Consider the following 15,033-nt stretch of genomic DNA (forward strand, 5'->3'; position numbering starts at 1 on the left):
TTTTCTGCTTCTCTAGGCTTGTGACGTGCTTAGTGCTTTTTTCACAGATTGGGGCTATAACTGAAGGTTTCAAACATTATAAATATGGTTCAGTGTAGCTCTCTGACGTGAGTAGGCCAGAGGGTATGTCTCCTGGGTCTTGTGTTCTATAACCTGTCCTCTCCTTTGCCATTGCTGCTGTGTTAATTAAAGCTATGACAATGATTGTACTTTTTTTCTCCTGGAAAATTGGCTTGCAACTAAGTCTAAAATATACATGGTTTCTCTATGGTATATTCACTACATGAAACTTCAGACATACTTGTATCATGCTTTCCAACAGGTGTATGGAAGCATGCAGGTAATATGCTTTGCTTCTTCATGATCATGTGGCCCAGACCTGGCTTTAGAATTCACTTTTGGGAAGGAGGCTTTGAGTGACATTATACTAGGGATCCTCTTTTTATTTCCAGAGGTATTATTGCAGGTTACCGCTTTCTAGTTTTATTTGTATGGTTGTCACCATAACTAAATTCTTGTTGTTGCTGGCAAGTTTTCTTATTGTTTTAATGGAAATCTTTGAGGATTAGATGCAATTGCTAAATTTAACCCTCTTATTCAGCAGTTAAAGCATATACTCATGTAGACAGGAGGTTCATTAAACACCTAAAGCTACCCATCTCTTATTCTGGTTTATTTCAGATAATGCTTTACATAGAGGGAGTACTGGATAAAGTCTGTTTTTTCACCAGTGAATTAACATTATTTAATTCACTGTGCATTAGGTTTCACATAAATTTTTTATGAAAGAATGTCTTAAACATTTAAGCATGTTAAAAAATTAAAGTTAACATTGTTTCTTATGTTAAAAGTAATATAAATTTATTGTAGAAAATCGATGGTACAGAACAATTTACTAAACTAAGATAACAATCATTAACTTTTCCACAGGCATATTTAAATATTTAAAAACAAAATTTGATTATCTAAACATAATCTTTTATCTTTATTTCACTTAATTTGTCATAAACATTTTCTTTGTTATTAAATTTCCCCATTTCATAATGTAAAAATGATAATGAGTTGAAAATTATAACTTTTCTCAATTTGACTAAAAGGATGGTGAAGATTATTTGACATTTTTTCCATGATGATTTCATGTCATTTATATGCTATGTTACAACAGAGGTGTGCCTCTGAAAATTTTTGTCAGATAAAGGTATTTGGTTTTTACTCTTTATGTGGGTGTATTTCTTCACCCTTTGATGGTGACTGATGTGGATGACCTTGTGGTAGTCTCTTGGGATTTACTTTTCATATCCAAACTTTCCACCTACCTGTGGTATGACATTTAATGTCTTTTGATTCATACATCCTGACAATGCCATCAGTTTCTGCCATCAGTTAGCTGTGTGGCTTTGGGTAGTTGCTTAGCCCACCAGACTTCCTCATCTTAGAAGTGGTTCTAAAATAGGACTTTCCATAGAGAGTAAATGATGAGATGATTAGATGATTTAATTCATGTATAATATCATCTGGTATATTGTCTGGCAATGGGGTGGTATTTACAATATTTTAAAACTGATGCTGTGTGTAAACTGACCAATCAGAATACACGCCTGCCACAAACCATCGGAATCTCCTGAACATTGGGCTAGAGTGCGCGAGAGCTCTGTTAAATGCTGTCTCAGTTGTAATAATGATGAAAAGGATTATGAAGGTGGCAGTGAGGATGAGGTCTGGACAAACAGTTACCAAACTAAGTCAATGTTATACTCCAAATAAACACTGAAGGTGTGAGATTTCATATATGAACTTTATCTCTCATAGTCTGAAAATTGTTAATTGCTATTATAATAATATGAAAACATAATTTCATATTAGAAGGCACAAAAATATCATGCTTACATATCTGATTCTGTCAGTTCACATTCACATAGAATTTCAGTTAAGCCTTGAAGCTTCTCTTGCTCAAAGATGGTAAACATTTATGCAAATTAATTTAAAAGTAGTATTTTTGTGAATTTTACACATATATTTTCTTGCAGTAAGGACCTATTGCCACACAATTTTTTATATTTACCAATCCTTTGTTATTATGTATAAATATAATTTTAACCTTTTTAAAATCAAAGCTGGATTATGAAGTCTTGTTTATGTAACTTAGTAGACAGAATACTCACATGAATCTTTTAGGAATGTATTAAAACATATCCTCTGCTTAGCTATAACTTTTATGTTCCTATTTATCTCTAACCAGTGCATTTTATAGAGTATAAAGCAGAATTTCTAAATAGAATTTATTGTGTTTATTCCCCTGCATTGATATTTTGAGCCACATATATTATACATTAAAACAACTTGGACAATGTCCTTAGGACCTTGCTACCATGCAGATTATTAAAATAAACTCTTTGTCTCGATAGTAGTTACACTTGGTGTTATTACACAGATATTTGTAATGTATTTTTCTGCTGTTTTCTTTAGCTTGCCAGTGCAACGGACACAGCATTTGTGTCCATGATGATGTGTGTGAGCAGTGTAAGAACCTCACCACGGGCAGGCAGTGCCAGGACTGCCTGCCCGGCTACTACGGGGACCCCACCAATGGGGGGCAGTGCACAGGTAATTAGTCTCCCTTACCCTTCTGAGTGTGTGTGTGTTACACTCCAGAGAAGAAAATTGAGAAAGATGTACCTGTGTGGAAAATATATTTTTTAAAAAAGAAAGTTTTCCATTGTGTCAATACTTTTGGAAGGTACTACATTAGAAACTATGTAAATGATAAACATTCTGTGGTATACTTGCTTTAAAAATTGTACTTTTTTTCCAAAGGTGAATTCATGTTTATTCTAAAAAATTTATCAAATACAGGTAAATTAAAGTTAAAAATGACCTATAATCTCACTATTCAAAAGTAACCACCACTGATAGTTTGTTTTTTAATAGTCACATCACTTTGGGTTTAGAAATAAAATAATTAAGGGTTTTTGTATGCCTTACATCAGGTAAGATTTTGTTTTGACAGAGTGATAGTACGGCATGAGGTTTAAGGGAGTGGGTTTGGAATCAGTCCTGGGCTGAAATCCCAGCTCTACCACTGTTTAAATATATGACCTTGGCTCATGAACCTGATGCCTCAGTGCCTCCTGGTCCTCATATGAGAAGGGAGCTGATAATACTTCAATGGAGTGTTGTAAGGATCAAATGAGATCATATGTGATTTAGGCATATGTAATAGGAATTGAAGTACCTTGAAAGAACATTGAAGTGCTGCGATTATCTTCACATTTTCACTCACTAAACCCTACTTTTCTCTATTTTTCTATTCTGCTGCTTCTTTGTTCCTACTTCAGAAAAAATCTGGTCTTTCCTTTAAAAATTTCCTGTTATGTTGTAATTATATAGTAATCTTTTTTATCTCTAGATTGGTCTTTGTCTCTTAGATTATATCCCTACTTTTTCTAAATGGAGATTGCCTAGGTAACACCCACAGACAGGTGTCAGATGTTGGCTATGAAATGACGAGGACTCTTTAAAGAGAGACTTGGCCCTGAGCATGGTCTAGATAAAATTTTTAACCCTATCTGCATATTGAGACTGCCTGGAGGTCTTTACAAACATGGATGTCTGGGCCATCCCCTAAAATAATGAAGTCAGTATCTGGGTTGGGATTGTAGGATGATTCTTGAGCATTGGTTCTTTTCAGAGGCTTCCTGAATGACTCCAATATGCATTCATGGTTGAGACAAGGGGAAGGATGGGCTCAGCCTTCCAGTCCACAGAATTGTTCAGACAGCAGCAGGCTTGATATTGACTGAAGACAATTGAAACGAAGTTTTGCCTGACAGTTTGAGTTTTCTGTTTTCTAGGCACTGTATTCATAGCTTTATGTTCATTATTTCCTCTGAGTTTCGCAATAACTACATGGGAGGTATCGTGTGTGTCCTCATTTTTATATGCAGACCCAAATATACAGAGAAGTTAAGTAAAATACTGATGATCAGACTGCTAGTAAGAGGAAGAAAATGTGTGACTCTGAGGCCCTGCTCTTAACTCTTCATGCAGAAGTTACTGCCCATTAGTACAGACAGGGCAGATTCAGTAGCCCTAAGCCAAAAGCCACGGCTTGGTTCTGTGGCCAGTATGAATTGAAGATATTGTAGGTACAGGTATAGTGGAATCCACAAAATTTAGACTTCAAGTATTGGAGTCATAATACTTTGTTACTTTAAGTTTTTTAAGTGAAAAGATCATCGATGAACAGCAGTGGCTCAACACTCAAATGTACTACAGTACTTTGCAATGAAGAATTATCCTTGAATTCCACAATAGCTGAGTACTTATCGTACACAAGGTACTGTGTTAGAACTTAAATCTCTATACACTGTATAGGTGTTATAATAATGAGATAAAGAAATTGAACAATAGAACCACTGTCAAAAAGAATAATTCTGGTAGAAGGATCTGGGTAGACCCTTAAGAGTTGAGAGCAGTTTATGATCTTCAATTTTATGTGATTATCATGAATTGTATATTTTTCATTATAATTTGTTCCAAGAGTTAGACAACTAAGCTATAATATTATTAATCTTAAAAATAATTTTATATCTTTACATGCATGTATTTTAATTAATCATTCATGAAAAGAACATATAAGAAAACACCTCTCCAAATCATGAGATATACAGACATTTAAAACTTTGCACTCTATAAGACCAAGTTTTCCTCATCAAGGAAAACTCGATGAAAACTCTTACTCTTTTGATTAGTTTATTACAAGGTATTTAATGGGTTTAGTTGGTATCAGGAATAAATTCTTACTATTTTCATATTGTATTTATAATTGATTTTATTTTTATATTTATTTATGTCTTTTAGTTCTTTTTTTTTTTCTTTCAGTAGTGATAAAGAAACTTACTTTGTTCTGTTTTTGGGAAAAAGGGTTCCTTTAACCTAGTGGCAGGTCTGTATTTTTACCTTTGTTTCTTCTCAGCAAAACTTATGTTTTATTCTTTTTGGCATATTAAGAATATCTGTCCATAGCAGACTTTTACAGCAGTATTTAATAGTAAAAAACACACTAGGGACTTGGCCCTAATAGCTCAGTATGTTAGACTGTCATCCTGATATGCCAGGTTTGCTGGTTCGATCCCCAGTCAGGGCACATTAGAGGAATCAACCAATGAATGCATAAATAAGTGGAACAACAAACTGATCTCTCTCTCTCTCTCCCCCCCTCCCCTTTTTTCCCCCTCCCTCCCTTTCTCCTTCTCTCTCCTCTTGCTTCTCCTCCTTCCCTCCCCATCTTCCTCTCCCAATTTGTCCTTTTCTTCCTCCCTCCCTCTGTTATCGAGTTAAAAAGAGAAAAACACGCTAAGTTATGACACAAATATTCTCTGACACTAGAGGGTTGTCCTTGCTCTGTACCAGGACAGTAGAATTTTTTTCATTTTAGACTCTTCTCATATGTTGCAGATTGTTCAAAGAAGCAGAAAATTTATAAGCAAATGAATTTGAACATTTTAAATATAAAAGTAAGAAGTTTAGTTCTCTCAAACTGGGAGCATTGACCTGAATAACCTAAAGATGCAGATAAATGAAAATCACTTGATATGAAATTTGGGGTTTTATTAGTTGTTTTGACAGAATAAAATTAAAAGTTTGCATCTGTCTGAGTACACTATCATCCTGTGTGCCAAAGAAAAGCCAACCCAAGATTTTGAAAAATTTCAAGAGAGCCCATTAAATGAATAACTACATAATTATGTGTAGATATTTATTATATGCTATAACCATGAAGTTATGCTTCATCAAAGATTCTGTTGAGAATAGCATTTTCTATAAATTGAATTACATTAAATAAACCAAGAAAGCCTTTTTAAGTCATGTAGAACTGCATAATTAAAAAGAAACTTTATTGCCTAGCTAGGATAGTATTTTTAGTTAGTTTGTCCTCTCTCTGTACTAATTTTTTGAAATCCTTTCTTTCCTTGGCGAAGCGGTCCTCTCAGATGCCCAGTCGCCCTGTCGTTCTTCACGCCCCGTTCAAGGCCGTTCCACCCTTTTCGTTCTCACAGGAAGAATCCCAAGGGCGGGGACTGAGACCATGCCAGCTTTGTCACTGGCTCCGTGGGCTCTTTCGGGATGATCTTTGATTGTCTGTATTAGAAGATGCAGATTACTGCTTTTCCTATTCAATGCCTTTTATTGAATCACTTTATTGTTATTCTGTTACAATTGTCCCAGTTTTTCCCCTTTTGTCCTCCTCTGCCCATCCTACCCATCACTGTCACAGTGTATGGGCCGAGACTCACGAAACTGCCAGAAACACAGTCCTTGAACTTTTGAGGGCTGGGGAACGTGGCCATGGCTGTGGCAGCACCTTTGTTCCACCCACCCTCCCCTCCTCAAGAGCTCCCCCCGCCAATTCTGATTGACACAGAGTTCGGCTTTCCATCCTAACGTACACTAAACTTTGACTTCAACTTTTGACACTTGGTTGGTGTTAGATAACTCTTATATCATTTTTCCCCTTTATTGTTTAATTTTGGCTATAAGTTGATGTTGCAACTTTGTATTATAAGGGGAAAATACCATGTGACCACATAATGCCCCTCTCGTGTATGTCTCGGCTATAAAATCTTCATAAAAAATTTGCCAAGCAAAGGCCACTGCACGATGATTTCCTAGCTGCTTATTCAGCATGAAAAGATAAACCCCAACGCTGACAACGACAGAATAATTTCAACACTGTCGGGAAGTATACATTTTAAACAATCGAATTTGTGATACATTTGTGCCATTTTAGCCTCAAGTACAGCAGCACAAGGGAATTCTCTTAAACTGAGCTTACATTAAAAGGTATTTTTAACATGACTGTTTTTATTTAGGAAATTATTAAAGCTACCTTACCATGTTAACTGTTTATAGTACTGCTATAAAGGGCAAATAAAAGGTTTATCTGAGTTTTAAAATAGTAAATGTACATGATTTTTAGCGAAGTTCTGAATGTAAAGCAGAATTAATATGCTACTCTGCAAGTTAATATTAAATATATCATAGTATATATTCATTCACGGTTTATAAAGTAACATGCATGGCATCAATATATCTTAATCTCCCTTTGTTATTTGATGATTGTTTCTTTTATTCCTTGAATTTAAGCCCTTGTCATTCATTTCTGTAATTCTCACGTGTCGTGTTTTCATATTTAATTCTACAAACCTAGAGGAAATTTATGCTGATTTATTTAAATATTCTTTATGAAGAAAAATTCACTTTTATGTAGAAATATATTTCAGGAAAAAAACATGTTCTTAAAATTTTATTTAATATCAGCTTATTTTTATGTGTGTGTAAGGGGTATGTGTATTTACTTTGCATTAATTATCTATTTTTTTTTAAGTTTTATTTACTTTAGAAGGAAAGGGAAGGAGAGAAGAAGAGAAATATCAATGTATGGTTGCTTCTGGTGCACCCCCTGCTGGGAACTGGCCTGCAACCCAGGCATGTGCCCTGACAGGGAATCGAACCCCGATCTTTGGTTCGCAGGCCTGTGCTCAATCCACTGAGCTACACCAGCCAGGGCTTAATTATCTATTTTTAAAGCAAATAATCATTAACAAATAGCAACAAACTTAGTGTTCTAGAACAGTTTATACTTTGATCAAAACCAGTGACTCAGCTTATTTTTATATGTGTATATGTATCAGGAAAAGACCGCACTATTTTATTTTTACCCATAGAATGGCCTAGCTAACTGGTGGGGTGCAGGAACATTGGAGTTCTCATTAAAGGTTTTAAAAGGTCTGGTAATACGGTCAGCCTTGTCTCTGCAGAATACGTCTCGGGGCTGGGGAGGGAGTTGGAGCCTAGAGATACCGCAGGTGAGAAGATCGGCTGCGTGACTGCACCGCTGCCAGGAAGAGAAGGCGGGTGGCAGCCTCCGAATCACACTATCACGAGGAAAAGGAGGGGACATGCAGAACTGGAACCTACCGGTTCTTCGGGTGCGGGGCACAATAAGGTGTGAGGTTGGCGTCCTAAATGATCGGAGCACTGCTCTTTAACAAGAAATTCAAAATGAGAAAAGAACGACGGGTTCATACGAACCAAATCAACTGCGTTTAACTGTTAACGCCATGTTTCAATTAGTTCTGGAAAACTAAGAGGGAGAATGATCTCAGCAGTTGGAAAGGACCATGTGGGGGTAAACACAAAATACTTTTTCAATGCAATATGTTACTATTTTTATTATCGTCAACGGTGGGAGTAATATAAGTAATAAACGTATTCATTAAGTACTTGATATGTGTTAGGTATTTTGGGATACGCTACCTGAGGGCTATGTGTTACTACCTTCCTTTTACAGATGAAGAGACTAAGCCCAGAGGGGCTGAGTAAGTCACCCAGCATCACATACCTTGTGATTATAGATGCACATGCCGAAACCAAGCTGTTTGACTCCAAAGCTCTTCTGCCATTTGCGACTCATTTCATTGAGTAGATAATCCAAAGTAGGAATGGAAAGAGGCCCAAAGAGATAAATACTCAGGTCCATAAATATGCCAAGACTTGAAAGAGTTTCACATACCTTTTAAACAGGTGGATTTACCTCCCTTTAATTAAAAATGACTTAGATGGTAACCCTAGTTTTTGGACGGCAAGAGGAAAACACGGAATAAAAATCCTATAAAGAAGCCTTCCCTGAGGTGTGCCTGATGCGCACATTGGGGATGGAGATGGAAAATACTCAGTGTCCTCTTGGTTTTGACTTCACAGCTTGCACGTGCAGCGGCCACGCCAATATCTGCCACATGCACACGGGAAAATGTTTCTGCACAACTAAGGGGATAAAAGGTGATCAGTGCCAACTGTAAGTAAAAGATGGTTTCATAGGACTTTTCTGGGAGGAATTTGCACCGCAAAGCTGATTTCTGTAGGTTTTCCTTTTTAAGTGTAGTGTGTTGATTAAATGACCAGTATCACTGTAGGCTGTTTACTCAGTTTCTGTCAATTCTCATAAAAAGTTAAGCTTTTTAAAATGACAGTTTTCTGGAGGATTTAAAACATGGGTCATAAATCATGTTTGTATTTTGTAAATCTCTAAGAAGAAGAAACATTCTTATTTTTCTGGAAAACTCATGTTACATATCAAGTTGTATTGTCATCTGTATAATTTCACGTCCTATCTTGTTAAATAAGTCAAATCCAATGTTTGTATGCCTTTCTTTCTTTTGAATCTTTCATTATTAATTCTGGTATTTGTGGCTCTTTAAGCCTTTTACATGTGTTCTGTGGTTGTTTTCTTTTTCTCTGTCATGTCTGCAGAGAAACCTGCTTTTGGTGATCCTCTGTGCTCAGTAGTTCTGAGTCGCTGTTGTCTTCTTGTAATTTGACTGTTATTCTCAAGATTTATTTCTCTCCCAAAAATAACTTTAAGAAGCAGTTGTTTCATGTTGTTTAAATGTTTTTCTTTTCATTCTTATTCATAAATATCATATATTAAAAGTATTTGTATGGTTTTGAATTGTATATATGCAAACACTTATGTTTATAATAGACATAAATATACTCTAACCATAAATGTCAACTATAGCAATTATAGTTATAAAAATTGGTAAAATATTTTCCCAAACTATAAATATATAAAAATTATATCTGAAGAAGTCTGTTAAACATGGAAACTGATCGTTTTGTGCTTGTTGAGAAGAAATAATGTCTTTTTTGCTCTAAAATTATCCTAAATATTTCAATTTCAATGATTATGTCTTTGACTAGTTACTGAGGTATCATAGGTTTTCAAGTTCAGAGAAGATAAGCAGAACCAATTTTTATTTCCTCTCTATAGTTTCTGAACTTAAAAATGAGGCCAGAGCATAATATTATCAGGAAATTCTTATTAAGGAGGGCTATTTTGGTCGCATTACCGATGGAATTAAATCACAGTACTTTGCTCTAAGACTGAAGGATGCCTGCATTATTTTGCAACACTCAGTCCTGGTTGTCATAAGCAGGGTCAACTTCATGGACATGTGGTGTCTGCATCTGCATAGGGCTTCATGCTCACAAGGGCACTCCGCCTGCTCTAACGGTGCACCATTACCATCTTGAAATTCTTAATAACATTTTGACAAGAGCCCTGTGTTTTCCTTTTGCACTGCTCCTTGCTTTCCTGCATCCCCTCCACCCCACCCCCACCATAAAGTACACAGCAGGTCCTGGTCATAAGCAACAGATGTTTTATTTTTGTTCTGAGATTCCATTGTTAAGATGAGCACTGACATTTTTAATTTGTATGTACTTCTGCATAAATGAGATGGCCATCCACATGATTATCTCTTATGTGATACGGTACTTTAGTAACACATTTTCTTTTCTCCAGATGAGAGAGCAGAATTTTAATTCATTGAACTTCGATGTGCAGAGTTACAGGGTTTAACATATCTATGAAATACTAAAAAGTAAATTATGTAGTTCTAAATGATGAAAGTACATTTACCCTAGTTCTCATTTATGATTTTTTTTGCAAGCAGAAGAAAAATTGGGCTACTAATTTGTAAAGAGTATTTTGTAGATAGAATTACATTCATTTTTTTGGTTCTATTTATTTAGCTTTTGAGTGTGGGGAAGTGACAGGGCCATCATTCCTAAAGCAGTCATTTCCCATAGTGCGCTTATATGGGAGAAAATACTCTTGCTAGGAAGCAAAGCTACTCATTCAAATCGGTAAACAGTGGTTAAATGAGTGCTACTATTAATGAAGATAAATGACACATGGTTTTTGCTTAAAGTATCTGTCAACATAGCAGTGTAGACAGTAGCCAAAATACGCTAATTTCTTACATAAGTGATTTGAGATACTTACCAACCCTTTCCTCCTCTCAGGATAGTTTCCGGTCAGTTCTCAGACATTACATACTCTTGTATATTTTTTCATAACCTCCCCAAACTGAAATTGTTTCTTTTTTTATTTGTTAAGTTTTCCCTTAAACTAGCTGTATACTTGCTTGTATTCTTAATAGAAGTGAAATTCTTTGGGGATTATTACTTAATAGCACAGTGTCAGTGTTCAATAACTTTATTATTTAATGAAATGGAGTGCGGGAAGTATAGAAGGATTCCTGAAAAGGGAGTGAAGAATTCATCTTGGAGGGATGAGGGAAATTGGAGTGGAGGGCATTTAAGCTGGAACTTGAAGGAGGAGCTGAACTGTTCTGGGTGGAGAATACAGTAAACAGGGAAGCCAAAAGGTAAAAACGAACATGGTTTTAGCATTTCCATTGTTTGCTCAAGGATGTGGAGAGCTGGAAAGAGCTTCACTTCTACTCTTACAATAAAAGAAGGAAAAGCTGGGCAAATTACAGATTCATGAGTAAGTTTGAAAGCTTTGAACTCTTGGCAGAATTGAGAGATGTTTGGCCTGCGGGGGAAGGAGAAGGTAGACGCGGGTCCCTGGCAACAGCTGGGATGACTTAAACCCTTCACTGCACTGAAGAGTCAGTTAACATGGAGCCAGCAGGACAGTCCTGGTTTAGAGCATTCTGCTAATGTCACTGTGGGTGTTTGTCAGCGTGCTCCCTTAAGAATTTATGCTCATCCTTACTTGGGGTAACACAGTGAAAACTGTTTCCCAGCTCTAGTAATGAGATTTTAATAGATGTCATAGAGTCAAGAGAACAATCTGAATTCTTAAATCCCAGCAATGCTAACATCAACCACCATATTGTTAATTGCATGTAGCGTGAATACATAGAAAGAAATAGTCCTGATCACTTTTCGAATTGTATAGTTTGAGTAAATTACTTGAATTCTCTGGGAATCTGTGTATTTCTCAGGAAAAAACAGTAAATGCCCATCACTTCATAGAGTTGTTATGAAGATCAGATTTGCCAGTATGAAGTACATAGTAAGGTGCCTAGCACATAGTCATTGCTGAATCAACATCAGTTCAAAAACAAAAACCCAAGGTAACCAAATGGCTAAAGCTCTAAAGACGAACAAGAGCTTTCAGGGAGAGATGAGACAGAACCCCCCCCCCCTTACCTGGGGTGAAACCAACTGGAAACTTATGAGTTCCTCTGAGGAGGGTAATCAGCTGGTGCTGAGTGTGGGCTGTCAGTCCAGTGCAAAGCTCCTGGCCACTGCAGAAAGAGTGGAGTTCACACCCTTTTTAGAGTTTTTAAAAAAAAATTTTTTTTCCCCATGAAACCAAGCAGTTGCTCATGAAAAAATGGAAGAAATTTTTAAGAATGTGTTTCCTGTTGTAGAAGCTGAGGGTGGGAATGGCAGACACAGTGGGTGGGGCCTTGGTATTAGGATCCAAATGTTCATGGTAGGGACACCAAATTATTCATCTTGCCAAGGAGGTTCTCATTCTGGCCCTGGCCTGAAACACAGTGGGACCTCAGGAATGATAACTGAAAAATGAATTTAATGAAACTATTAACTCATATGAATATATAATAAGTGAAGTAGTATTTTCTATGAAAACTGCTTACTTTTGAGGAGCAGTGTGTGGATTTTAACAAAAACACAATGTATTATTTTTGTAAAATGTCTAAATTTGATTTATAAATTGCATTTAAATAGTTCCCTAGATTAAAATATAGACTGACATATGATTAAATGTTACAAACTATTTTTTCCCCTCTCGAAACCCCACCATGTATCAAGGCATAAGTGCAGTTTCTGGTATTTCGGAAGACCGTGGAAACGGTGTTATTTCTTAGGCAAAAGGAAGTAGGGGGTATGAGATACTAGAGTTGTATTGTCAGACTCCCCTGTTGAAAAACAATTGGTAACCCCAAAATAAATTTTAATGTATAATGTCTACCACATACATTTTATATTGTACTGCTACAAAACTTTAAAAAAATGCATAGGGTATGAGTAATATACCAGTTTTAATTACTTTTTAATGAAATCCAGTGCTATTCATAAGTTGATACGACTAGTAATATTTGGTTCTTAGTCTCTTACAAGGAGTCTTATGTATTCTCTAGACACCTGATACACCCAGACAAATGTGTTATACATATCATGAACAGCAAACTATTGTTGATAAGGTTTTCTGAAGTGATGAACATGTTTTGTTACATTCTATACATAATTGTATATGGTTTGTTTTCAAGTTATGTGTTAGTTGCATTGCTAGAAAATTCAGTATATTTTATAAATATGCAAACCTTCATAAATTTTATGTAAAATGGAAGTTGTTTCTACACTCAAGTAATTATAAACAAAAAGTTATTCATTTGCCATGTTATTCAAAAGTTGTGTGGGGTTTGGATCATTTTTTGTTTCATGGGGTTGCCTTGTTAATTTAGAATGTCTGTTATCCTCCCTGTCATTTTGGAGTTTCATTAGAACTCTATAATTATGGAGTAAATAATTGTTATCCACAGATTTAATCTCTATTGAGAACCACTGGCTGAATCAGTTAGTATTTTCCTTGACGTAGCCAAAAAAACTTTTGTTGTTTCACCTCCTGCATATAAATAACATCTTTTTCCTATTTTCTGCCTTTGTCCTCACCTGTTTTTCAGTTTACTTTTCTCTTTTCCACTGTGTCTAATTGGCTATTAATCTCATTCACTCGAGTTTTTAATTTTGTTATTGCAACTTTATTTTACTGATTTTGTAGTGTCCAGTTTTTAGACTAAAGTCTTAACTTTATTATAATTTTAAATCTTGTCTGTTATCTCCTACTGTATAAAAAATAGTTACATTAAAGCCTATGGCATTCCCCGGATAATATCTGAATTCCCATGGCTTTATTTACGTGATTCTTTGTTTCTGCTGGTTCTTGTTCTTGTTTATTTTTATCAGTCTCTAAGCCTCCTTATTTTTTATTTTGTACTGGGTACCATGTTTTCAACACTTATGTATAGCTAGTTTGACGCTTTGCATGGAATGCTTTTCTAAAGAGAATTCAATTCAGTCACGAGCCCGAGGGCATGAACCTTAATCATCTTCAGGGATGCACATGGTTCACAGTAGATCTTCAGCCTCTTGGAGGAACCTTCCTGTCTTTTCCCCTGAGATTGGTCTTTGACTCCTAGCTCATCAACCTTTGGTGAGCCCGAATGCCAGTGCCCTTTCTTCCTGTGAAATGCTCTTTCCGTCCATAATCATGAAATCTCCCAATAACCTGGGAATCCATCCTCTGCATCCTAGCTTGGTAATTCTTTGCTTTTTTTGCTCTCCGGCGCTTTTCCTCATTAAAAACAAGGTAAAAATATGCCTGTCTTAGTTGTCTTTTTTATTTTTTACTTATATATATATTTTTATTCTTGCTTGTTATTTCTGCAGATGTGACTCTGAAAATCGCTATGTTGGTAATCCACTTAGAGGAACATGTTATTGTAAGTATTTGTATTTTTTCATTTTAATTAATTGGTTTGTATCATTAGTTTCAGGTGATTCTGCAGATAATAAAATTTATGTTAAATACTTGATATCATTATTAGGTTACCATTTTTATTTTCCTCAAATCTTGTAACATATATTGCTAAGGAAAGCAGTGTCTTCTCACTATATTTTCTTAATTTTATTTGGTGCATTTTTTCTACTCTGAATAGAAAATAGAAATAAATATTATTATGAACATGGAACAAAATATAGAACTTGAGTAAACTCAGCTGGATTTTAGTGCAATCTTTTTATTAGGATGAAATTTAGGATTAAATCTATCACAACTAAGATTTTGTTATAGATTTTTTAAAGGGGAAAATTTTGGTCATCATTAAAAAGCTGCAGTGATTTTGTGTTGAAAGACACTTCCATTGTGTATTGATCATATGGCAGGTGTGTATTTGATTTTTTAAGAAACAACCAAGCTATTTCCCAGATGGATTTACCATTTTACATTTTCATTAACAGTGTATGAGTTTTAATGATATCTAATTCTCATATTATTTGCATTCCCTAATGACTAATGATGTAAGCATTTTTATGTGAATTTTTCCATGTGTTTATTTGATGACTCTATTAAGAGTTTTTTAATGGGATTTTTAAATTTAGATGAAATTCAATTTATCAACTTGTTGT

At 35.4% G+C, this 15,033-nt stretch overlaps 1 protein-coding gene across 5 annotated transcripts in view; it reads left to right on the forward strand.

The window, feature by feature from the left end:
* Positions 1–15,033, forward strand: part of ATRNL1 (attractin like 1) — a 506,958-nt gene that overhangs the window by 145,307 nt on the left and 346,618 nt on the right. For all 5 annotated transcript variants that reach the window (XM_053668567.1, XM_053668564.1, XM_053668566.1 and 2 more), the window contains exons 19-21: positions 2,467–2,604; positions 8,764–8,857; positions 14,296–14,348. In XM_053668567.1, coding sequence (XP_053524542.1) covers positions 2,467–2,604; positions 8,764–8,857; positions 14,296–14,348 — 285 coding nt within the window. The remainder of the gene's footprint in view (positions 1–2,466; positions 2,605–8,763; positions 8,858–14,295; positions 14,349–15,033) is intronic.

This window comes from Artibeus jamaicensis, unplaced genomic scaffold (assembly GCF_021234435.1).
Source record: "Artibeus jamaicensis isolate MK-2021 breed Jamaican fruit bat unplaced genomic scaffold, CSHL_Jam_final contig_490, whole genome shotgun sequence".
NCBI classification, from domain to species: Eukaryota; Metazoa; Chordata; class Mammalia; order Chiroptera; family Phyllostomidae; genus Artibeus; species Artibeus jamaicensis.